Source organism: Lethenteron reissneri, chromosome 16, assembly GCF_015708825.2.
Source record: "Lethenteron reissneri isolate LAM-NWPU_2019-01 chromosome 16, ASM1570882v1, whole genome shotgun sequence".
Taxonomy (NCBI): domain Eukaryota; kingdom Metazoa; phylum Chordata; class Hyperoartia; order Petromyzontiformes; family Petromyzontidae; genus Lethenteron; species Lethenteron reissneri.
The window spans coordinates 10632873-10657071 of record NC_083794.1 but is presented as its reverse complement, the minus strand read 5'-3'; the positions used below and the strand labels follow the sequence as shown (position 1 = coordinate 10657071).

Here is a 24199-nt window from a genome sequence, read left to right as displayed (position 1 = left end):
GGAATAATCATCTCCGCTGTCGTAATGATCATTGTCATCTTCATTATCCGCAGACGTCATTCGCTACAGTGATCACCATTCGGCTTTCTCATCATAATCTTCAATGAAAACTACTACTATCATCATTATCAACATCCATCAATAATTAAAACTACTATCATCATCATAATCGCGATCATCTTTCAGCACGCTCATGTCATCTCTAATCATCAATATCATCATCATCCTCTTCTATCAATCACCAGTACATCCATATCAATCGACCACATGAACATGTTCATTATCAATCGTCATCGTTAATTTCAATCACCCACCACATCACTACCACCACCTCCGTTTCCTTCTCCCTGACAATCAGTCCTCATATCCGTTCCTCATCCTCTCCATCCTCCACCACCACCACCACCGGTATCACGTCGCCCTCCTCAACCCTCTACGCTCTAAACCCCCATCTCCCGTCTCCTCCTTCTCCTCCTCCCGTCTCCTCCTCATCTCCCTCCCTCCCTCGCGCATCCATCCCCTCCATCCACCCCCTCTTCAGAAGATGTGGCTCTTCACTGGCGAGGGCTTCATGCCTGCGGGCCGCTGCAGGGACGACAGGACGCTGGCGAAGGGCCCCCCCAGGGCCTCGCACACGGTCACCCCGGGCACGGGGCTCGTCCAGGCCGCGGCCGTTGCCGCCGCGTGAGCTGCCGCCGCCGCCGCCGCCGCAGATCGTGCGCCGCAGTCGGAAGCGGGACTCAGGCTCCCGCATGACCCCACGGGTCCCACGCCGCCACCGCCGCCGCCACCGCCGCCGCCGCCTACTCCTCCGCCAGCTCCTCCCGACGATTGCACGGTCACCCCGTGCGGGCCCGACGGGATGGAGAGACCGCCCGAGGATATCGCATTGCCGTTCCCGACTCCTCCGCCTTGGACCGAGCCCTGACCGCAGGGTCCGATGCCGATTCCCAAGCCCACCCCGACTCCGCTGCTCGACGCGGTGCTGTCCGGTGCTGCGGATTTGACCTCCTTGGGGTCGTCGTCGGCGCGCGCCTCGGCTTTCTTGGCGGCGCACGCGTTCTTGGCGGCGCGCTCCTGCTTGCGGAACTTGGCGCGCCGGTTCTGGAACCAAACCTTGGGCGCGCCGAGGGGAAGGGACACGGGGAGATCGAGAGAGAGACAGAGGGTGGGGGAGTGATGATATTGACATGAGAGAAATCGAGATGCGTACATCGAGTCAACGTTTCGCCGAAGCGGCGCTCGTATGCCCTTTTGCAGTGCCGAGAACTGTGATGGAAATTCCACATTGCCGTGGCGTGGGAGAGGCTACCTGTAGGGCAACCACTGTTCACTTCCCCCACACAAAGTGGTGATGATGATGAGCGTAGGCCACCACCAGGCGGAATTGACTGAAGGGATGACCGTTGAGGACAGAGTGCACAATGATGCATTGCGCAGGTCGATTTCTGCAGCAGAGAATGTACTAACTAGTTGATGCGTTCTATCCCACCCACCCCTACAATCTGTGAACTTAAAAGGTGAACAACGGCTTTGGTCGACGAGTAGAAACCGGCACGTGGTCACGAGCTCAGCACGATCGCCAACACCACTGTGGAAGAAATAAAAGTATATGCTAATAGGCGACGATTCGGGCAATGGGCCTTCCTCATAGCACATGTTCTTAATAGCGACTATGCAGTCAATTGTCCATCATAGCGCATTTTCTTTCCGTTTAAGGCCACGCGCAGTGTTATTCACGAATGTGTTGAGTTTGTTTGTTATTTGTGCTTGCGCAATCACTGCCACCGACGAATCACCAAAATACGTTACGTATTTAGCTTCGTAGCTAGCAGTGGACTCCACGTTTTGACTGCTCTAATCGACGAGCCTCGGAAGAATGACTCCACGAAATCCACAGGCTGAGACCAGTGCCGCATTATCCTAGTAGCAAAAGTAACTACACATGTAGCTACGGGCCCCGCACTTTCAAGGGTCCCGCGCGAAATGCTTTCAAGCTATCAATTCTGGTGAATCTGCACTTGCTCTATTACGATAGTACTATACTGCCTTCAACTTCTATGAACGACTGGGCGTTTAAGATTAGCGATTTGTCGTATTATCTGGCTGTATAGCAAATGAAAAAATACAATTACTTTACTATGCAAGTAAAAAAATGTATATGTTTTAATATTTATGGTTTTTTAATACAGGGCCCCTTTATAAAGTATGCTACAGGCCCCGCACTAGCTTAATCCGGCACTGGCTGAGACTTGATTATTGCTCCACGAGTTGTCGTCGACGCGTCTAAGACGACGAGTGAATAAATACAGACATGCCGAGCTACGACTAAATAGACGCTGCTGTGATCCAGTAACATTAGAGGCAAGGGTTGGTGGGTTACGTAGAGCAGTGGTTCGTAACCTTTACCGTAGCCTGCACCTTGTTGGTTCTCAATCGTAAAGAAAACGTTATGTCTGTAAAGAAATACAAAGGCTTGATGGAACAAAGTAGTTGCACTTCCGTGTCCGTGCCTAATTTGTCTTTTCGATTATTTACTTTCTAACACAAAATCTGGCCATGTTTCGCACCCATAGAAAGGGCATCTCGCACACCCCACGTTAAGAACCACTGGACGGAGAGAGATTTATCTTCTTGGTTCTGTCGGTAAAGTCACGTAGAAGGGAAGCAATAAAATGATAAAATAAAACATAATAAAATAATTCTCACGACGTTTCGGCCACAACGCAAGCAGCCGTCCTCAGGTGAAGACCAGGTCTGTCAGACGCTGTCTTCCCGACAGACCTGGTCTTCACCTGAGGACGGCTGCTTGCGTTGTGGCCGAAACGTCGTGAGAATTATTTTATTATGTTTTATTTTTATTATTTTATTATTTCTCTTCTACGTGACTTTACCGAAAGAACCAAGAAGATGAATCCCTGCAGTCACGAAAGCTTCAAATCGGAGAGAGATTTGTGAGACTCCTGCCTAACCAGCTGCAGTTTTCTGGGTGGCCAGGAGATGGCAGCACGCGATGATTAATTTCTCACGGGAAAGCCGGGCACGTGGTGGTGATGGTGGTGGTGGCTACGCGCGTGACTGTCTGTAAACCCAGCACTGCGTGTGGGGGCAGCAGAGAGGGTTGCTGGATCACACACAGATCCTGCCGAAACTCTCTTCCCGTTGGCGTTGAGGAAGTGCCATCACCTGGCTTGCCAGCAGAATGCAGTCGAGCAAAGTGTGTGTGGACTGACATCACCTGCCCCTTGTTTGATGGGCTCGGGCAGTGCAACTTCATTGCATGGCCCGCGGGCCACTGGCGCTCCCCCCCCCCGTGCGGCCCCCGACAATAGACAACACGTGACAACACGTGACAACACCTGCCCCCCCATCATCATCGTGCTGCTGTCAAACCCCCCAATGGTTTCAAATAGTGTGGCGGCCCTCGCACCGACGATGTCTTATCGGCGAAAGTGCCCCCCCTCTTTCTGAAAATGATTGAAGAGAACTGGGATAGAGCGATGTCCTCTGGCATGCGTGGGATTCTTTTCTGGGGGGGGGGGGGTGCTCCGGTTTCATCCCACGTTAATATACACTCACGGATTGCCTGGAAACATCTTAATATGGAGAGAACTGCAGAGCAATTGTTGGTGTCGGCTCACCACCCGACGGCACTTCCGACGTTGGCTTGTGGTCCCTTACCCGGGCGATTGTGAGATGCAATTTGCATGCAACGACGCGATATAAAGCTAATGATTAAAACAGATTTTCAGAAGATTGTGTTTTATTTATAAATATTTACCGAGACGCTAGTGGACCGGAGTAGTTGCCACGTGACGAGTACATTAGTGGCCACAGTGATACGTCAAATATATACTGGACGTGGGTTGCCGGGATCAGAAATAATCCAATGCTGGATGAGGGTCTCCCCACCCCGTACGGATCGAGGGGGTCATTTCACCATACTTCACCACGACTTAGCTATACACAGCCCTCTACATAACCCCGCAGCAGAATATATATAAACACCTTGCTGTGTGCATAGCGGTCACCTATGCAAGGGCTCTCCAGGCTCCATCCTGCTTAGCTTCCTGATATCTCGATATGGCGAGGTCATGCCACGTGCTCGTGGGTTCTAAACAAAAGTCATTGATTGCTTCATTGCAACTTCGCGTGTTACCGACACACCGAGTTATCCCCGAGTTGATCCCCTCCCCACCCTCCCCATAATATATCTACGTAATAATTGACACAATATAATAACTATGATAGTGTAATATTGTTACGCATTGACGGTCACGACAGGGGTAACTGATGTAAAGTGATGATGATGTTCAGGAGAGAGGCAAGAGATGTGAAATTTGGCAAACATTCAGCAAAGTGCACACAAAAACAAAATTAATAAAACTACGTATTTTTTCTTCTTATATATTTCGACCTCAAAAGAATCGCGGCATGGACGTTGTCGATTGGTTTTACTCATAGAGCACAGACAATCTAAAGTTCTACATCGCGTTAAACACCGACGAACTATATGAACCCCCATTGGAACCTCATTTGCCAGTAAAAAATATGATAATTGTTTTTTTACCCTTCTATCTGGCAACAAAACTGACACCTTTTTTTACAAGGAGTCATGTTTGCATAGACCACAATACTTGCAGTCATAATGCAAACAAAAAACACACCTCTGATAATGTATGCACTGTCAGAGTTATGTTTTTTGTTTGCATTTTGACTGCAGGTATTGTGGTCTATGCAAACATGACTCCTTGTAAAAAAGGTGTCAGTTTTGTTGCCAGATAGAAGGGTAAAAAAACAATTATTATATGAACCCCCATCAATGGTCAGTGAACCCGATCCATTCGCCTGCCGTGGAGTGTGACGCTAAAGACGATATAAAGTAGCGTCTTGTAAATATTTATTTACATTCTCAATCACATATTCTTGATTTCTTTCGGTAAAGTCACCTAAATAGAAAACCAAAAAAATCGAAAAATAAAAGCAAAAAACCAAAACGACGTTTCGATCGCAACACTTCACCAGTCTTCATCAGGCGGAGAAGACCGCTTGTGTTGCGATCGAAACGTCGTGGGTTTTTTGCTTTTATTTTAGATTTTTTTTGTTTTCCATTTCCGTGACTTTACCGAAAGAACCAAAAATATGAATTCTTGCAGTCACGAAACTTTAAAGTCCGAATTCTCAATCCCTTCATGGATGAAAACTTCCCCAGCCATATCGATGAACGTGTAGAGGTGGGGGGTGGGGGGCAGACACGTGGCGAGTTGGAACAGTTAGTGAGGCACAGCTGGCGCATCTGCCGGTCATCTCAGTCAGTCAGTCAACCCGTGGCACCTGGCACTGTCCCGTGACCTCCTGCCAGCAGCGAGCCTTCGACACTTCACGTGGCCTCGGAGTGCACCTCAGAATCTGTATTTTATACTGCAGGAGGAATCCGATGAGCTATGAAGCTCTTATTTTTCTACGCCCCCCCCCCCCCCATCACAGATGTCCAGTAGAGGGCGGGTCGGAGAAAGTTACATTACCACCGCTTAGTGACGAATGACGGCTGCTGTTGTTGTTGTTGTTGTTCTATATATTGAAACACTTACGTTAGCCAAAACACATGTTTACCCACATCCTTCTCTATACGCGCGTTTGCATACACTACGGTTTTGGGGAAGGAGGGTGGATTGGTGGCGCAGCAGTTAGCGGCACCGTCGAACAGAATCTCATTCGTGTGAACTGTGCCTGGACTCCCCGTCCCTCCACTCACTTCACCAACCCGCACTGACCAGCGTGGTGAAGTATGGTCAAACGACTCCCCACCATGGCCCACAGGGCGTGGGGAGGCCTCCATCCAGCAGTGAGTTGACAAGGGGCGGTAAAGTATTCTTGTTTTTTTTTAGAATAATTATATTGATGCGGCTATTGTAAAGGTGTGTTTAACACCGATAGTTAACGCCACTTAAAATATAGCAACATTTACACAATAGTAATATAAATTACATTCTACGAATAAAACGTCGTTTTCTTTCGCACGTACGGTGCGAAAGAAGCTCGCCATAAATATAGACATACATAAGCTCGTTTGCCTATGTATAGTATACATACAATCAAGACGGAGTGACTGACGTGCTACATGGGGTTGATGCTCTACAATGGCTGGGAATCTTAAATGTTGCTCTGCAGGGTCAAGTCAGTTATGCCTTTTAAACATCTGAAAACCAATACTGTATATATCTTGTTGTTTGTTTAGAGTTTGGGCCTCCATAAATCAAGTTCGCGCGGAGGTTGATTGGTTTCACTCGCAGGGACAGCGGAGATGATTCGGAGATTGAAGATGGAAAATCAATGCGCCGTCTAACTGGTCTTTACGAGAAGATATTATGAAGCCCTCTCCACACTTTAGCGTCGGAAGCGCCATCGACTTGGGATGGCGTTTCCGTGCCATCGACTTGGGATGACGATCCCCCGCCGTTGACGGGGGAGGCAAGTGCTTCGGTGTTCGCCAAACAATCCGACGGCAAAGAGGCAACATTGGCCACCAAAATAAAACAACAATCCCTCCCCCCCCCGTGAATCAAATATTGTAGATAAACACACACACACGGTGTACAACCACTATCACCACCACTACTACCACCACTACCACTACCACCACTACTACCACTACTACCACTACCACCACCACTACCACCACTACCACCAGGAGCAGCAGCCTGTCGATCAACACACCTCTCGTTCTGCCTCTTCCCTCTATCCCACGGGTCAGAAAACCAAAATGACACGAAGAGTGATTTTTTTTTAGGGGGGGGGGGGAATTCGGTAAGAAACTCAATATTTCAAGAGCCGCAATGCACTGTGGGTGAATACGAGACGGCGGGGGCCCTTCATAGAGAAGGGTCACGGGGCAGTCCTTACAGAGCCGCAGGCGGCCCGGAGTAGCGGGTTGCCGACCCCTGGTCTAGCCCGCACCCTCTAACCCTCGAACCTCTAACCTCTAACCCTCTAACCTGCTAACCTGTATCCCTATAACCCTAACCTCTAACCCGAGCCCTCTAACCTGCTCACCTGTAACCCTAACCTCTAACCCTTTATCCCGAACCTCTAACCCCTAACCCGCTAACCTATATCCATGTAACCCTAACCTCTAACCCCTAACTCCTAATCCGCTAACCTATATCCATGTAACCCTAACCTCTAACCCGCTAACCTATATTCCCTGTAACCCTAACCTCTAACTCCTAACCCGTTAACCCGCTAACCTATATCCATGTAACCCGAACCCCTAACGCTCTAACCCTAACCTCTAACCCTATAACCCCCTAACCTCTAACCCTAACCTCGAACCCTCTAACCCGAACTGTTAAGACAACCTCTTCGCTCCCAGAGTTCTTGCAACGTGGCTCAATTCGGGGAACATAAAAAAAAACAACTCTTCCGGGCGATGACACCCTCGAGTGTGCTGTTTGTTGCTGCCCGCGTCACCAACAACAAACACAAAAAATGGACAATTCACAAGCAACCGTTAACTTTCGTGGGGTAAAAGCCAAAACACCCCCCAAAAAAACTATCCCAATAACAATAATTCACACAAACGTGATTTCATGATGATCCACGTTACTGAATACAGCAAACAAAATAAACCATGCGAAGCATCACCACTGCATTTTAAACACGACAATGACTGTCATGTTATATTAATTACGTATCGATATTGGTCCCCCACCCCCCCCGCAATTATAATTCAATATAATTCACGGTATCGCACGCGCGTGTACGTAGGGGCTCGAGTGAATGCCTCTGTTCGTGTGAAGCTGCGGCAGTGTTATTATTATTCTTCTTCTTCTTGGTTGTTTCGGTAAAGTCACGTAGAATGGAAATAATAAAATAATAAAAATAAAACATAATAAAATAATTCTCACGACGTTTCGGCCACAACGCAAGCAGCCGTCCTCAGGTGAAGAACAGGTCTGTCAAGAAGACAGACCTGTTCTTCACCTGAAGACGGCTTTAGCGTCAAGAAGACAGACATGTTTTTCACCTGAGGACGGCTGCTTGCGTTGTGGCCGAAACGTCGTGAGAATTATTTTATTACATTCAGACTCTGTCTTATCGACAGACCTGTTCTTCACCTGAGGACGGCTGCTTGCGTTGTGGCCGAAACGTCGTGATAATTATTTTATTATGTTTTATTTTTATTATTTTATTATTTCCATTCTACGTGACTTTACCGAAAGAACCAAGAAGATGAATCCCTGCAGTCACGAAAGCTTTAAATCGACATTATTATTATTATTCACTCGGGAAGGGCATCGTCGTCGGTGTTATCCCGCTGTCCGTCGGCTTTAGCGTCACACTCGACGAGAGGCGAATTTCATGGTTCAATGACGATGGGGGGGGGGGGTGCGCGCACAGTTTTATTTAAAAGCGTGATGCGCCAGACCCGAAATAAATTCTGACCTTTAGGCTGACCTTGCCCCTCGATAATAAAAAAAAACATACTTTCGTTTTCCGATGTTTCCAGTTATAAGCAGAACTGATTTAACGATGTATCATATTTCTCACCCTTCTAGAACGTCATTCGAATTTAGATCGGTCAGCCTCCATCATTTATGCGTACATATTTCCGATTTCTAACCCTTCTAGAACATCATTAGAATTTAGATCGGTCAGCCTCCACCATCTATGCGTACACCACATTTAGGGTTTATAACCCTTCTTGAACATCATTATAATGGATGAGTCTCCATCACCTCTATCTTTTTGGGATAAGCGTGCGTGACACGGGGTTTAAATCTGTGTCCGGTACATCTGTGACATATGATACGCGTGTATCTATTACGTGTATCATCATCATCATCAGCCATGGTTAATCCACTGCTGGATGAAGGCCTTACTAACGCCGTCGCCGCCGTCTCTCGCGACGATCCTTTGGTGGGATAAATCCACCGAGCGACTGAAAAGAAGCCGATTCTACCGCTCCATCTCCACTGTAGACGTCCTCCCTGGACGAGTTTCATTCCTTGGCTTCCCACTCCGTTATCACTCGACGACCGACCATCCTATCTGTAAACAACGTGTCCTCCTGGCTCAAGCCCGCTACATCGTCTTAACAGCTCAGAAAAAAAAAACATCTCTATAACTATATTGGAACTGATAATTGGTTCTTTACCCTTCTATCTGGCAACAAAACTGACACCTTTTTGCAAGGAGTCATGTTTGCATAGACCGCAATACCTGCAGTCATAATACAAACAAAAGAACATAACTCTGATAATGTGCACTATCAGAGTTATGTTCTTTTGTTTGTATTATGACTGCAGGTATTGCGGTCTATGCAAACATGACTCCTTGCAAAAAGGTGTCAGTTTTGTTGCCAGATAGAAGGGTAAAGAACCAATTATCATATTTTTACTGGCAAATGAGGTCCCCATAGTGTATATTGGAACTGTGTCACCCATATATACCTATATGAGAGAGCCTTGTCATCCAGAACGGACTGTACAGCGGTTAACGACGCAATGCCCGATCCACAAATACGAAGGAGACGTCACAGCGATGCACTGCTCCTGGACGCGGTCGTCTGGGCTTTGACCACCTGAATGCGAAACTCTTGTTGTTGTTGTTGGTGCTCTGCAATCTACATGAGCCCACACGAAAAGCAGACGATCACCTATATACACGTACGCTTATCAATACTGGCGTTATCGTAACTGATCGATGTACTGTCGGCAACCAACGCTACATGACGAGGCATTTGTTTCGAATTCGGTACAAAAACTCAATATCTCAAGAGCCATATTGTTTTGTTCTTTTGGAAAAATCACGGAGATAGAAAAATAATAATAAAAATCACTAATGTAGATTGTAGCCTGGTTATTAAGCTGAGTGAGTGTACTGGCAGTCTATAATGTAGACTGCTGCCTGGTTCTTAATTGGAGTGAGTATACCGGCAGTCTATAATGTAGACTGTCGCCTGGTTATTAAGTTTGGTGATTGTACTGGCAGTCTATAGTTTAGACTGTAGCCTGCTTATTAACCTCGGTGAGCGTACTGGCAGTCTATAACGTAGACTATAGCTTGGTTTTTAAGCAAGACTGTAGCTTGGTGTTTAATCACAAGATGCACTGCGTGGTGAATACGAGACGGCGGGGGGCCCTTCATACAGAACGGTCACGAAGCAGTCACTGGGAGAGCCGCAGATCGCCGAGCCCGCGGTCTATGGGAAGCACATCCCTCCTCTTCCTCCCCAGCGCCTCTCTGCTGCGGCGCCGTGATCTCAGCCCGAAACAAGCCAACGAGCAGAGAGCCGTCTGCAATTGTCAAGTGACATCGTGGACCCTCCGATAGACGCGATCGGGCATGCGTGCCTGTGCGTGTGCGCGCGTGTGTGTGTGTAATATTTGTCTGTGTGTTTTACGTTGTGCGTAACTCTGTGCGTGTGTGTATATGTGTGTGTGTATATATTTGTCTGTGTGTTTTACGTTGTGCGTAACTCTGTGCGTGTGTGTATATGTGTGTGTGTGTATATATTTGTCTCTGTGTTTTACGTTGTGTGTAACTCTGTGCGTGTGTGTATATGTGTGTGTGTGTATATTTGTCTGTGTGTTTTACGTTGTGTGTAACTCTGTGCGTGTGTGTATATGTGTGTGTGTATATATTTGTCTGTGTGTTTTACGTTGTGTGTAACACTGTGCGTGTGTGTATATTTTTTACTTTGGTGGGGTAGCGGTAGTGTAGCGGTTAAAGCGCTGTGCTATGAAGCCGGCGACCCGGGTTCGATTCCCGCTCAGGGCCAACACCGGTGACAATTATCTGAACCGGTCCCGGGCCCCCCTAGGTCGACTCAGCATCAAATGAGTACCTCGTGCGGTGTGTAAACATCGACACTAGGGAGACAAAGGCGGTCGGGCGTGGTGCTGGCCACCCACCCCCTTGTGTATCGTTCCGGCCTTCACAGGTGCTCGCTAACAGCACTTGCCCCTACAGCCTGTTAAGGCTATACGGGGGATATTTGTAATTCGATATATGTGTGTGTTTTTTACGTTGTGTGTAACCCTGTGTGTGTATGTGTGTAGGGCTGTGCGCCTCGCACACTGTGTAAACATTAGCATTGGGGAGACAAAGGCGGCTGGGCGGGGGGGCTGGATACCCACCCCCTCGTGTGCCGTGTCGGTCTTCAAAGATGTTACTCGCTAACAGCACTTGACCCAACGGCCTCTGCAGGCTACCTGCGGGATCTTTGTCTTTGTGGAGCAGTAGTGTAGCGGTAGGCGCGCTGGGCTACGAACCCGGCGACCCGAGTTCGAATCCAGCTCACGGCCAAACACCCAGTGACGATTATCTGAACTGGTTCTGGGGCTCCCCTCGGTCGACTCAGCCTCAAATGAGTACCTGGTGGGTGTGTAAAGCGTACTTCGCCACTGGAGAGACAAAGGCGGTCGGTCGTGGTGTTGTGCACCCACCCCCTCGTAACCCGTGCCGGCCTTCTTAGGTTTTCGCCAACAGCACTTGCCCCAAAAGTATGTTAAGGCTATACGGGGGGATCTTTGTCTTTTGTATGCATGCGTGTATGTATGCGCTCCAATATTGACGGCGCCCATCATAATAATTCACTTAATTAATAAAACATAGCAATGCCCTTTATTTACCCAATTGAATAGCAATACCCTTCACTTAGCCAATTAAAATTGATATCCATCGTAAATATTGTGCGGGCTACTCACAGATCAACTCAGCTCGAAGACGAGTATCACTTTGCAGAGCGCTCAGGATCGTGATTGTTTATTTTTGTTCGTTTGTTAAAATCCACATTTATTACACAATTACCGAAAGTTCACACTAACGACGAACAGACATACTGCCCATACAGACGCCACACACACAGATAGCCCTAGGCGTGGTAACAGCCGATTGTATTGTGGTGACGAACAGGACGCTGTCTTTCCGACAGCTGTCTTTCCGACAGCCCTGTTCTTCACCTGAGGACGGCTGCTTGCGTTGTGGCGGAAACGTCGTGAGAATTGTATTTTATAATGTTTTATTTTTTCTTATTTTATTATTTCCCTTTTACGTGACTTTACCGAAAGAACCAAGAAGATGAATCCCTGCAGTCACGAAAGCTTTAAATCGAAACAACAAAACCGCTACTTAATAATCACTCGCGATAGATGTCCGATCCGTGGCCGGGAATCGCACTTATGCAGCCGAGTTCATAACCCAGTTCGCTAATCACTGCGCCACCACTCCCCCGCCTTGGTATTTCAGCAAAAGTCAAACGCCTTTCGGAGAAAGATTTTGTACAACCGTTGCTGGTGCTGCGCTGAATGGGCTAAACGGTTAACTTCTTGCCGATAAACGATTGGCAATCCAGCGGAAATTGTTAATCTCTGGCCGCACCCTGCCGATGAGACTCGAAAAAGTCACAACCGCTCGAGGCTTTGTGCGCTTAAATGCACGTAAATGTTGCTGTTAAACATTGCTTCCGATGTACCATAGGCGAACGGACATAGAAGTGTCCCATCAGCCTACACACTTGCACAAAGACAAATATCTCCCGTGTAGCCTTAATAGACTGTTGGGGCAAGTGCTGTTAGCGAGCAGCTATGAAGGTCGGCACGGCACACGAGGCGGTGGGTGGCCAGCACCACGCCCGACCGCCTTTTGTCTCCCGAGTTGCGATGTTTACTACACACCGAACCAGGTAGTCATTTGAGGCTGAGTCGACCTGTGGGCGCCACTGGCGAGATGTTAACTACCTCGCCTGGTACACAGGAGTGCGTAGGTTCGATCCCGGCCCTGACGCCTGCTGCTGTATATTTAGAGTTTGCGTGTCTCTCTTTCTCCCCGTGGTCGCGGGGATTTTTCTCAACATCACGTGTTTCGAGTATTTGGTTGCAATAGATTTCCACACGATAAGCCACTAAGTTGAGCTATCATTTGTGGACAGGTCGCATGCGAAAAGAGCTATGCAGCTCAGTGGGCCCTTACCTGGTAAAAAACAAAAAGTATTTATTTTTATATACAAAGACAAAAATCCCCCTTATAGCCTTCACAAATTGTTAGGGCAAGTGCTGTTAGCGAGTAGCACATATGAAGGCCGGAACTGTACACGAGGGGATGGGTGGCCAGGACCATGCCCGACCGCCTTTGTCTTCCCAGTGGCGATATTTACACACCGCACCAGGCACAGTTCTTATTTGAGGCTGAGTCGACCTAGGGGATATCCAGGACCAGATGAGATAATTGTCACTAGTATTGGCCGTGAGCGGGAATCGAACTCTGGTCCCCGGGTTCGTAGCCCAGGGCGCTAACCGCTACACAACAACGACAAAAACCGCCATTCGATACTCAGTGGCGGTGACATCACCACGACGCTTGTGCCAGGCTAGGTACACGTTGAGGCCACGTGAAGTGTCGAGCGCCCGCCGGCAGGAGGTCACGGGGCAGACCCAGCAGGCGCCACGGGGCGGTTCGCGTGTGTGGTGTGTGAAACCTCCCCGCGTTCTTTGGCTTTTTTTTTTTAAAGAGCGAGTCGGTGCAGCAGAGTGTGTGGGGGGGGGGGTGCTACACAGGAGCCACCGAGGCGCCTCTCACCTGGACGCGCGCCTCGGTGAGGTCGATGCGCAGGGCGAGTTCCTCGCGAGTGTAGATGTCGGGGTAGTGCGTCTCGGCGAAGACGCGCTCCAGCTCCTTGAGCTGCGCGCTGCTGAACGTGGTGCGAATGCGTCTCTGCTTGCGCTTCTCAGCCAGGGAGCCGCACTCCGAGAAGAGCTTGTAGGGAACTGTGGGCATCACGCCGCCAGGTAGGGGAGGGCGGGGAGACGACACGAGGAGGAGTAGGAGGGGTGGTGGGGAGACGTGCGGGGAGACACGAAGGGGAGACACGGGGAGAGAGACAGGAGGAGGGACGGATGAGATGCCGGCAGATTTGTGGGAGACACGCGGGCGACAGTTGATAGAGGGGAACAAAATGGGACAAAGCCGAGGAGACAGCGAGAGGGGGAGAGAGGGAAGAGACGGGTAGAGACAATGGGAGACGCGGCGAGGCGGACGGGTAACGGGATGAGGGGAGACAGGGAGGAGACACGGGAGCGGTTGATTAATGTAATTGACACTTGTTTGTACAGTACAAGAATCGCACAGCGCTCGGTCCCATTCGTACACAACGTGCAAAGAAACATCTACAGTCTATAGCCGTCTTGTAAATATATCGTTCGGGGGATGGCGTCGTTTGCGAGCATCTATTAAGGCCGGGGGGGGGTGGAGGGGTGGTGGCTGCACACGAGGGCGCCGTGTAGGGATCAACCTTTTCCCGGCCCCATGCGCAGTGCCGCTTGCACAGTCGGCATGACGCCGAATCCGCACGAATTGCCGAGTCGATGTAGGCGAGAACCCAGAACCGGTGTCAATGTCCTTCGATTTTCATGTTAGCTGTGGACGGGGATCGAACTCAGGCGGGTGGGTTTGTAGCGCAGTGCCTTAACCAATGCGTCACAGTCACGCGCACACACAACACGCACACACACACACTACCGCATACACACTTGATACAGCAATCGTGCTGTGACGGTTCCACCTGAAGGCGGAAGCTTGTGTTGCCTCCGAAACGTCGTGATTTTTATTTTATTTTTATTTTGCTTTTATTAATTTTATTTTTTTACCTACGTGACTTTACCGAAAAAACCTAAGAATATACACGCACCGTCGGTTAGCAGGGTTGGCTACGTACGGTGCGAAAAAAGTTCAACACACACACACACAAACCATCTCAAATTGACACAGACCATCTCTGTCATATATGTACACATACTCACACTATCTCTCTCGTTTACACACCCTCGCTATCTCTCACACATACACCATCATATAATTATAGACTGTACGTATGTCGGGTGAATGTATATTCTATCCATATACTGCGTATTTCAACCCCTTGGTGTTAGATACACGATGCTCGCTTTGTGTGTGCGTGTGTAATAAATAGCGAGGATCACCACTGGCTCCCGTCTCTGCTTACAGATTGTGAGCGCACGCGCTGTTAGCGAGCGCCTATTAAGGCCGGCCACACTTCAATCAATCAAGTGTTTATTTCTATAGCACTATTTCGTGCAAAGGATGCCAGATATATAAAAACACATGGTCAAAAGACTAAATCAAAAGAAGAATAAAAGCAATTTCTATACAACACAAAATTGCATTATAATAAATTGCTGTTGAAGGCATATAAAAAAATAACACTAAAATATAATCTTCAGTGAAAGCAAGTTTAAAAAGGTGAGTTTTTAGATTAAACTTAAAATTGCTTACATAACGTGCAATAAATATTCGTTGTTGGTCAAATATCCCGATGTAGCAGCACCCTCCTCCTCCCTCTCCTCAATAGGAGTATCTCACGACGCAGCCGTGGCTTTATTGATGGGTAAAGAAGTAAATGTTATTATTATTTTAGGCCGAGTTGACCCACAGAATGCACAGGACTGTTTTAGAGTTCACCAATTGTAATATGTACTGAATGTAATCGCTGCCAGGATGTCCTTTGGACGTCACCGTCCCCCCCTCCCTCCCAGCGAGCAAACCTTTAATTTAAAAAAGAAATCATGATATTATAGAGTACTATTTGTAACGTGGGCTCGAAGGCAGGTGGTTGGCATTGTTGTAGTGCGGGGCTAGATCCGTTATGACACCAGCACATCGGAACAACAAACAAATCACAAATATCCCCCGTGTAGCCTTAGCAGACTGTTGGGGCAAGTGCTGTTAGCGAGCACCTATGAAGGCCGGAACGGCACACGAGGGGGTGGGTGGCCAGCACCACGCCCGGCCGCCTTTGTCTCCCCAGTGGCAATGTTTACACGCCGCACCAGGTACTCATTTGAGGCCGAGTCCACCTAGGGGAGGCCCAGTGGCGGTTAAAATAAATCGTCACTGGGCGTTGGCCGTGAGCGAGAATCGAACTCGGGTGGCCGGGTTCAGTGGCGCAGCGTAGCGCTAACCGCGACACACATCGCAACACACAAACTCACACACGCGCGCGTGTGTACGTGCCGCATATATCGGCGGCAATTGAGAACACAAAACACTTTATATATAGATACACACACACGCGCACGCGCATGTATATGTATCTATATGCGTGTGTTGTTGCGCTGGTAGCCAATGTCAAATATTGTTTGCGAATGCCGCTTAAAAGAGAAACAGTAACGTTTTATCAAAAATGCGACTGGTTTCGTGCAATGCCCCTTTCGTCGTCGCGAAAATAAGTCGCGAGTGAAGTAGGGCCATTACCCGAAACGTCTTATGTTGTTGTTATTATTATTGTAATTTGACTTGCCTTCTTTTAAAGCCGCACGTGTTTTTGTTATCAACGCAGCAGCGGCGGCAGCAGCAGCGGCGGCAACATCGCCACGTAATTTATTTTACGCTGAATAAAAACATCGATTTTACCAGTTGAATAGAGTTTGGTAAAAATAATTAAAAATATCCGACGTTAACGTCCTATTCAGAAACGAACTCTTTTAATCGTAATTAAAACTTTGCGAAGAACGATTAACAACGACAAAGATCCCCCGTGTAGCCTTAACAGACTGTTGGGGCAAGTGCTGTCAGCGAGCAGCACCTATGAAGGCCGGTACGGCGCACGAGGGAGTGGGTTGCCAGCAACCACGCCCGGCCGCCTTTGTCTCACCAGTGGCGATGTCTACTACACACCGCACCAGGTACTCATTTGAAGCTGAGTCGATCTAAGGGAGGCCACGGACCGGTTCAGATAATCGTCACTGGGTGTTGGCCGTGAGCGGGAATCGAACTCGGGTCGCCGGGTTTCGTAGCTCAGCGCGCTAACCGCTACACTACCGCTCCCCACAACGATTATCACACACACACACCCATTAGTTTTTACATTTTATTTCTTTACTCCCGATGCTATATTGGGGGGGCGGAAAACCATATTCGCGAAGATATTCCAAAACGAATCATGCCAAAACGTGATGGTAAATATAACCACGCTGTAACGATGATCCCTGGCCGATGTCTCAAATGGACAGTTTTTATTTCCCCCTAAACATTCTGTGCCCATAAAACTCCAAAACTCCCAAACCACCCCCCAAAAAGACCCGTCTCCAATCATCGGCGTGTCCAACCTCCCTGAAACAATCCTGCAATATTATTGTAACCACGATAATAATTGTAACCACAATAATAATCGTAATAAGAAGAAAAGGAATGACGACGATGATGATGATAAAATAGTGGTGACAAATAAAATGTCGATGCCATCTGTGCAGGGTTAGCAATTGTACAATGCCTGACGCCCATTGCCGCGGATCAACAGAGAGAGAGAGAGAGCGAATTACTATTTAGCAGTTGCGCGCGTCCGATTTATCCACCTAGGAGCGAGCTTGCAAGCCAGTAATTTTTTATTTTTTTATATATAATCGGATGATATTCTTATGCACTTTAGGTACAAATTACATCAAATGAAGGAAACGTGTCGCAGGAACGCCGCTTATATATATAGTGTTCAACAACAAATTATTCAATTTCTTCCCTTAATGTGTTAACGGCGAAGCATAAATCGCATTAGTCACCTGGCATTTGCCAATAATTGCGTTTTCGACTTCAGATACAATAACATAACCGAGTTACTTGGGGATTATTTGAGCTTCGCGTGGTTGTATTTTCTGACGCGTTGACTTGCATTTGCGACGATTTGAGCGAGCGCCTCCAAATTTAAGGCGAAGTCGAGAGCACATTCCGGGGGATATAATCGCGACGTTGCTGCCGAACTCGCGTGTCTCGCCCGAGCGCCGTGTCTGGCCTCCGCGTCTCCCCGTGTCTCCCCCCGTGCGCTGCGGCTGACCCCCCGTGTCTCCCCGCGTCTCCTCGTGTCTCCCCGTGTCTCCCCGTGTCTCCTCCCCGTGCGCTGTGGCTGACCCCCCGTGTCTCCCCGTGTCTCCCCGTGTCTCCCCGCGTCTCCCCGTGTCTCCTCCCCGTGCGCTGTGGCTGACCCCCCGTGTCTCCCCGTGTCTCCCCGCGTCTCCTCGTGTCTCCCCCCTGTGCGCTGTGGCTGACCCCCCGTGTCTCCCCGTGTCTCCCCGTGTCTCCCCGTGTCTCACGCCTGCTCGCCCGTCCGTCTGTCTGTCTGTCCGTGTGAATGCGCGCGCTCGTCCGTGTGGCCGCGGTCAAGACAGATGTTGAACGCTCAGACAACGGATCGACTTCTTTCGCAGCGAAGGGACAAGTTTTACGACGTTTAGAGCGGACACTGCTGCTGCTACTCCAGCGGTCATCGGACTTTGACGGATTGACAGCCACGTACGGCGACTTTTTTTTTAATTCAGGAGTAGCCGTTATGAATATCGCTTGATGCAACAACGTTATATGAATATTTACTCATAGTTGTACCGCCGTATCAAAATGGAAGATGTCAACGTTTCAAGCAACGGACCTTATTCAGGAAGTCTACGTAAGATTTTTTTTAACCGTGTGCGGATGTCGGCAAACACTCACGGACGACGGGACTCAGACGGCGCAAAAGGTAGCATTCCAGCACGCAGATATCATCACCAACACCATCACCAACACCATTATCAACATCATCATTAACACCATTATCAACATCATCATCAACACATCATCATCAACAATACATAGGTGTGCGCGCGCGTGTGAGTGAGTGAGCGCACACACACACACACAGAGACACACACGTGTCGGTATGCTGTACAAATTTACATCATCATAATCAACATCACATCACGGTGCGCGCGCGTGCGTGTGTGTGTGCGGTGGTGCAATGCAAATCGTACCAGTATACATACCCGCCGTGTACGGTCCGCCCTGGTGGTCGCGCAGACCGGCCAGGCTGCAACTGTTGGGACCGAGGCTGGGGCACACGGAGGCAGCGGCGGCCGCGGCGGCCGCGGCCCCGAAGCTGGCCCGGATGGGCGCGTACTGACTGCACGAGCCGTAGTCTGCGTACGTGAGTCCAGAGGCGTCAACGCCGCCCATGCACGAGTCGTAGGCCGACGAGTTTAGGTAGGAGAACTCCATTTTGTACATGAGATAGCCCGGGAACAAGTGTTGTGGTGAGTGGCGGTCTCCGTGCGTGTCGTAGTCTGTGCGTGTCGCGAGCGAGAGAGGAGGGGGAGTCAAATGTGCGGATCGCGTGCGGCAAGAGAGTTGTGTCGGTCACGGTGCAGCGACGCGACTGCTGCTACGTCTGATGCTGCGATGATCTATACGCCAGATAGGGTATCTATATAATCGAGATGTGTGTGTGTGTAAAGAAAGAAAGACGACGATGAAAGTATCAATGCAAGTCGGAGGCTATAATGTTACTCGGCGAGATGAAGAAACTCCAGACTCGAACGCAAAAAGCCTTGGCCGCACGCACTCTGTGAACGCGCAGAAATTGCAGTCTCACTCACTCACGTGCGTGCGTGCGTTCTCGAGATCGTGTGTGCTATGCGCATCAAACCCCGCTCGAGTATATATGTGTGCGTGTGTGTATAGGCGTGCGTGCGGGTGATGGCGATGTTGGCATTGGCAGTTAATGGCAGTGGTGGCGATGATGATGATGATGGCAGTAGTTGTTGGCGGTGATGATGTTAGTGATGATGTTAGTGATGGCGATGTCTTGAGTGCTTGCTGCTGCTGCTGGCTGGCTAGCTAGCTGGCTTTACTGGCTGTCGGTGCTGCTGCTGCTGCTGCTATGGGCCCCCCCCCTTCCGATGTGAGTCGGTCGACTGCACGACGAGCAGTGTGCCGCTGCGCGTGCCCTGGCCGCGTCTTATCCCTGGCGATGAGACGCGCCGCTTTTTTGCCCCACGGGTGTTGTCTGCGCGCGCCTCCGCGGGGCAAGGGGAGGAAGGGGAAGAGAGAGAGAGAGAGGGGAAAAAACGGGGGCTCGAGACAAAAGGCAGAGGAGGGTGGCGGTCGCCCCTGCTAATCATTTTACATAAGAATAAGTCATCAGTCTATTGGCCTGACCCTGGGGACGGGTCCGGCTCCGTTGCTCCTGCTCCTTCGCCGTTGCAGCTCCATCCCTCCCCCTCCCCCCTCCCACCCTTCCACCCCCCATGCATCATTAATTATGGCGATGCGCTCGAGGCGGCTTGGGCAACTGGAGTGGCCGCTCTCTTTGCTCGGGCTCCTCCGCTGAGCGTCGTGCTCGCCGCCGCGTTATGCGCAGCGCAACGCACGAGGAGGAGGAGGAGAGGCGAGGAGGTGGTGACGAGAGTATGGTGGTATTGTCTGGCGTAGCAACAGCGTCGTCGTCGTCCGAGTGGTGTTGCGTTCGTGAAGATTTTCGTGACATCATCGGCATCATCATTTGCTGTCGAAGTTGTCGTTTTCGACTTGTAGATGTCATCGTCACCGCCGCCATCGTCATGACGATTTCACGATCATCATCGTCATCATCATCATCCGAGTGGTGTCGTCATTTTAGTGTCGTCATCCGAGCGATATCATCAGCATCGCCATTGAGTCGTGTCATCGTCACATCATAATCATCATCATCATGTGCTCTGTAATAATTAGGTATCATCAGCATCCGAGTGTTGCCATCCTCACTATCATCCGGGTGACATCATCATAATCATGCGAGTAACATCGGTATCATCATCATCATTATCTGAGCTATATCACCATTATCTAAGCGACGTCATTAATATAATCAACGACATCGTCATCGGGGCAACATCGTTATCGTCTCAGGGATATATCATCATCATCATCATCATATTTTTTTTATAAAATCATAATATTATTAACGACTCGTACATTTGTGATGCATCATTGTCATCATTTGAGTTGCATCTCAGTAAAAACACGATTCTATTCTTCGCGACATCACCGTCATCATCAGATCCACAGAGATTTTTCTTGTTATTTTTTATGCTTTGTGAATATTGAACACTTATTTTTGCGAGTTTGTCAAGCTAGATGATGATAATAATAGGCACCATCATCATGAATAGACGGATACAATATATTTTTTTAAATTAAATTGAACGACGCAAACTTGACAATAGCATCACCCATCATCGACCCACTGCGACTCGCAACTGCCTCTATCCAAATGCGTAAGTCTATACGCATATGTACCTATTCCTATATATACAGATGGCGTGTGTACTGTGTGTATACGTGTGTGTACTACATAGACTGTATATGGGCGATTGATAGCGTAGCGGTTAAAGCGCTGCGCTACAAACCCGGCGACCCAAATTCGATTCCCGCTCAGGGCCAACACCGGTGACAATTATCTGGATCGGTCCTGTGCCTCCCCTAAGTCGACTCAACCTGAAATGAGTACCTGGTGCGCTGTGTAGTAAACATCGCCATCGGGGGAGACAAACGCGGTCGGGCGTGGTGCTGGCCACCCACTCCCTCGTGTGCCGTGCCGGCCTTCATGGATGCTACTCGCTAACAGCACTTGCCCCCAAACGTCTGCTAAGGCTATACGGGGGATCTTTGTCTTTGTACTAGGTGTGTGTGTGTTTACTTGAAGCCGAGTGGGCATGCGTACGCCTGCTTAATGCTCGCTTTGGCGGCATACTCCGCGGGAGGTGCACTACTTTCTTCACTTGACGACTGACACATTCTAGGTGTTCATCTCGACGATTTAGATCGTCAATGTTGGACGTTTAGGTTGTCCTACAAAAACCATTGTGATGTTTTAGTTTGACCCTCATTTTGTATATATGTATATGTTTATTAAAAAAAACCCAACGCGTTCGTGAATTGATTTTTTTTATAATCTATTCGACGTTACACATTTGTGCCAGAGTTGCAGAATGTAAGTCCTTCTCGTAGACCATCAGAATTGACACCAGTCACTCCATTCGTATTTTAATATTTTAGAGATACAGTAGAGACACTCACCCACACCATCACGCAACTTCATTGTTCCATGCCCGACACAACCTCACCGTTCCACATAGTAACTAACACGTGCACATATATGTATGTATATGTCTGCGCGTGCACATTTGTGTTTTATCGTTAGCAGAACATTATTATTATTATTTTTTTATTTACATTTTTTACCTACGTGACTTTACCGAAAAAACTAAGAGTATAGCAGAACAACAGTTTGTTGAAGACTGTTCGGAAGGTCATTGTCTTCGTGTATGTTTTCAATCGCACAAACAAAGAAAGACAAAGATCTCCCGTATAGCCTTGGCAGACTGTTGGGGCAAGTGCTGTTAGTGAGCACCTATGAAGGCCAGAACACACATACACACGCATGGGGGGGGGGGGGTGTAGCGGTTAGCGCACTGCGCTGCAAACCCCGGCGAGCCGAGTTCGATTCCCGCTCGCGGCCAACACCAGTGGCTGATATCTGAACCGGTGCTGGGCCTCGCTTAGATTCACTCAGCCTTGGATGAGATCAGCAGCTTGTGCGGTGTGTGTATAAACATGGGCACGGAGGAGACAAAGGCGGTCGGGCGAGAGTCTAGCAACACCACCCCCCGCTCCTCCGTGTGCTGTACCGGTCTTCATTAGGTGCTACTCGCTAACAGCACTTGCCCCAACAGTCCGTTCCAGGCAATACGGAGGGAGGGGGTATTTGCCCTGTATGTGTGTGTATTACACCGAGTATTTTTCGGACCTTAATGATCGCTAATTTCGTTGTATTTATTCAGTAGAGACGTGGTACCAGCTGCATTGCTACGACGAGAAAAGGATACCCGATGTGCACGTGATGTACGTGTGTCATGGTACGTACATTACGCATGTAACGTTACTCTGTTTTCAGTATTTTTTTCCACTCTACTGCTGGATGAAGACCTCCGCACGACGTGTCAAGAGGTCGCCAGGGGTGGGTTAAAAGAGGGGGAGGTATTTGACCATACTTCACCGCGCTCGTCAGTGGGGGTGGCGAAGTGGGGGCGGGGGAGGGGGGAAGGGCGTGATCGGGAATCGAACTCAGGTCACCGGATTCCTATCGCAGTCGCGATAACCACTGCGCCACCGATCCTCCCATTATGCGTGCGTGGGTATCAATGTGTGCACGTTAGTTCTAGATTTGAAGCTTTCGTGACTGCAAGGATTCGTACTCTTAGGTTTTTTCGGTAAAGTCACATAGGTAAAAAATAATAAAAATTTAAATAAAATATTTATTTTATTCCTATTATTTCTATTATTTCTATTACTTATTTGTCTTATTTATTTTTACCTCCCTGACTTTACCGAAAAAAACCTAAGAGTGTGCACGTTAGTTGGCCAACGAAAGCCAGAACGAGTCTCTTAAGCCACAATTATATCGGTGAATGTTTGCCACGCGGAAGGAAACTTGAGTACCGGGAGTAACACCGCACCTCCGATTGGCACGGTTGGCTAGGCACGGTACGAAAGAAGTTCCACGCGCATAAAACACTCAGAGCTCCGCACATTTAGAAGAAATTATTTATCGCCGTGCAGCAGATTGCTCGCCTACAACTCGTGGGGTATTCCGCAGTTGTCGTCGTATATCCCCCATCCAGGAACTCGCTCGGCTCAAGGTCTGCTTGGGTTGACAGATCCGACGATATTAGGTTACCCGCTCACCACCGATTGCAAAAAATCGCAGCCAATAGACAACAGTGAAGCCCAACCCGTTCGTGATATCTGCGCGGGCTGTGTTTGTTGTTGTTGTGATTGGATATCATCAGCACTGCTCGAGGCGGAGTGTGGCAGGGCCACATTGTTGTGTGCGCGTGTGTGTGTGTCTGTCTCTCTCGGGCTCTCTCTCCCTCTCTCTCTCTCTGCGCGCATTGTCTAATTCGTGTGGCCGATGTAGGTGCAGAGCAGTGGTTCTTCACCTGGGGGTGCTCGCACGGCCAGATTTTTTGTTAGCGAAGGTAAATCTAAAAACACAAATTAAGCACAGCCACTTAAGTTAGAACTTACGTCGTTTCGTGAAACCTACGTAATTTATGAACGCTATAAAAAAAATTAAGATTGAGAACCATGGGTATGCAAGGCTGCGGTTAAGGTGAAGAACAGCTGTTGTAGAGCAACGCCTTTAATTTTGACCGCATGCGAATATCAGATCACCCTCCTTCATAGTCCACGTTAGGCTATTGCGCTGATGTTAGCGAGCACCAATGAAGGCCGACAGGGCGCATGCACGGGTGGTGTAGCCAGCAACAAAAAATACTAAAATCATGTTTACACACCGCACCAGGTACTCATTTGAGTTCGAGTTGACGTAGCTGGAAAC

At 48.9% G+C, this 24199-nt stretch overlaps 1 protein-coding gene across 1 annotated transcript; it reads right to left on the bottom strand.

Annotated features, from left to right (window-relative positions):
• Positions 1-537: 537 nt before the first annotated feature.
• Positions 538-19885, bottom strand: LOC133342986 (paired mesoderm homeobox protein 2B-like). Its single transcript, XM_061552401.1, has 3 exons — positions 18795-19885; positions 13582-13769; positions 538-1116 (listed from the first exon to the last, which is right to left on the bottom strand). Exons 1-3 carry the CDS (start codon positions 19045-19047, stop codon positions 538-540), a joined length of 1020 nt encoding a protein of 339 aa, XP_061408385.1. The 5' UTR covers positions 19048-19885.
• Between the last annotated feature and the right edge of the window lie 4314 nt (positions 19886-24199).

Excerpts from the sequence above, each read along its gene's own strand:
- LOC133342986 (XM_061552401.1), bottom strand. The coding sequence starts at position 19,047 with ATGTACAAAATGGAGTTCTCCTACCTAAACTCGTCGGCCTACGACTCG. Across the intron at positions 13,770-18,794 it reads CACGGCGGGTATGTATACTG|TTCCCTACAAGCTCTTCTCG; the intron begins GTACGATTTGCA and ends TGATGCCCACAG. Across the intron at positions 1,117-13,581 it reads TCACCGAGGCGCGCGTCCAG|GTTTGGTTCCAGAACCGGCG; the intron begins GTGAGAGGCGCC and ends GGCGCGCCCAAG.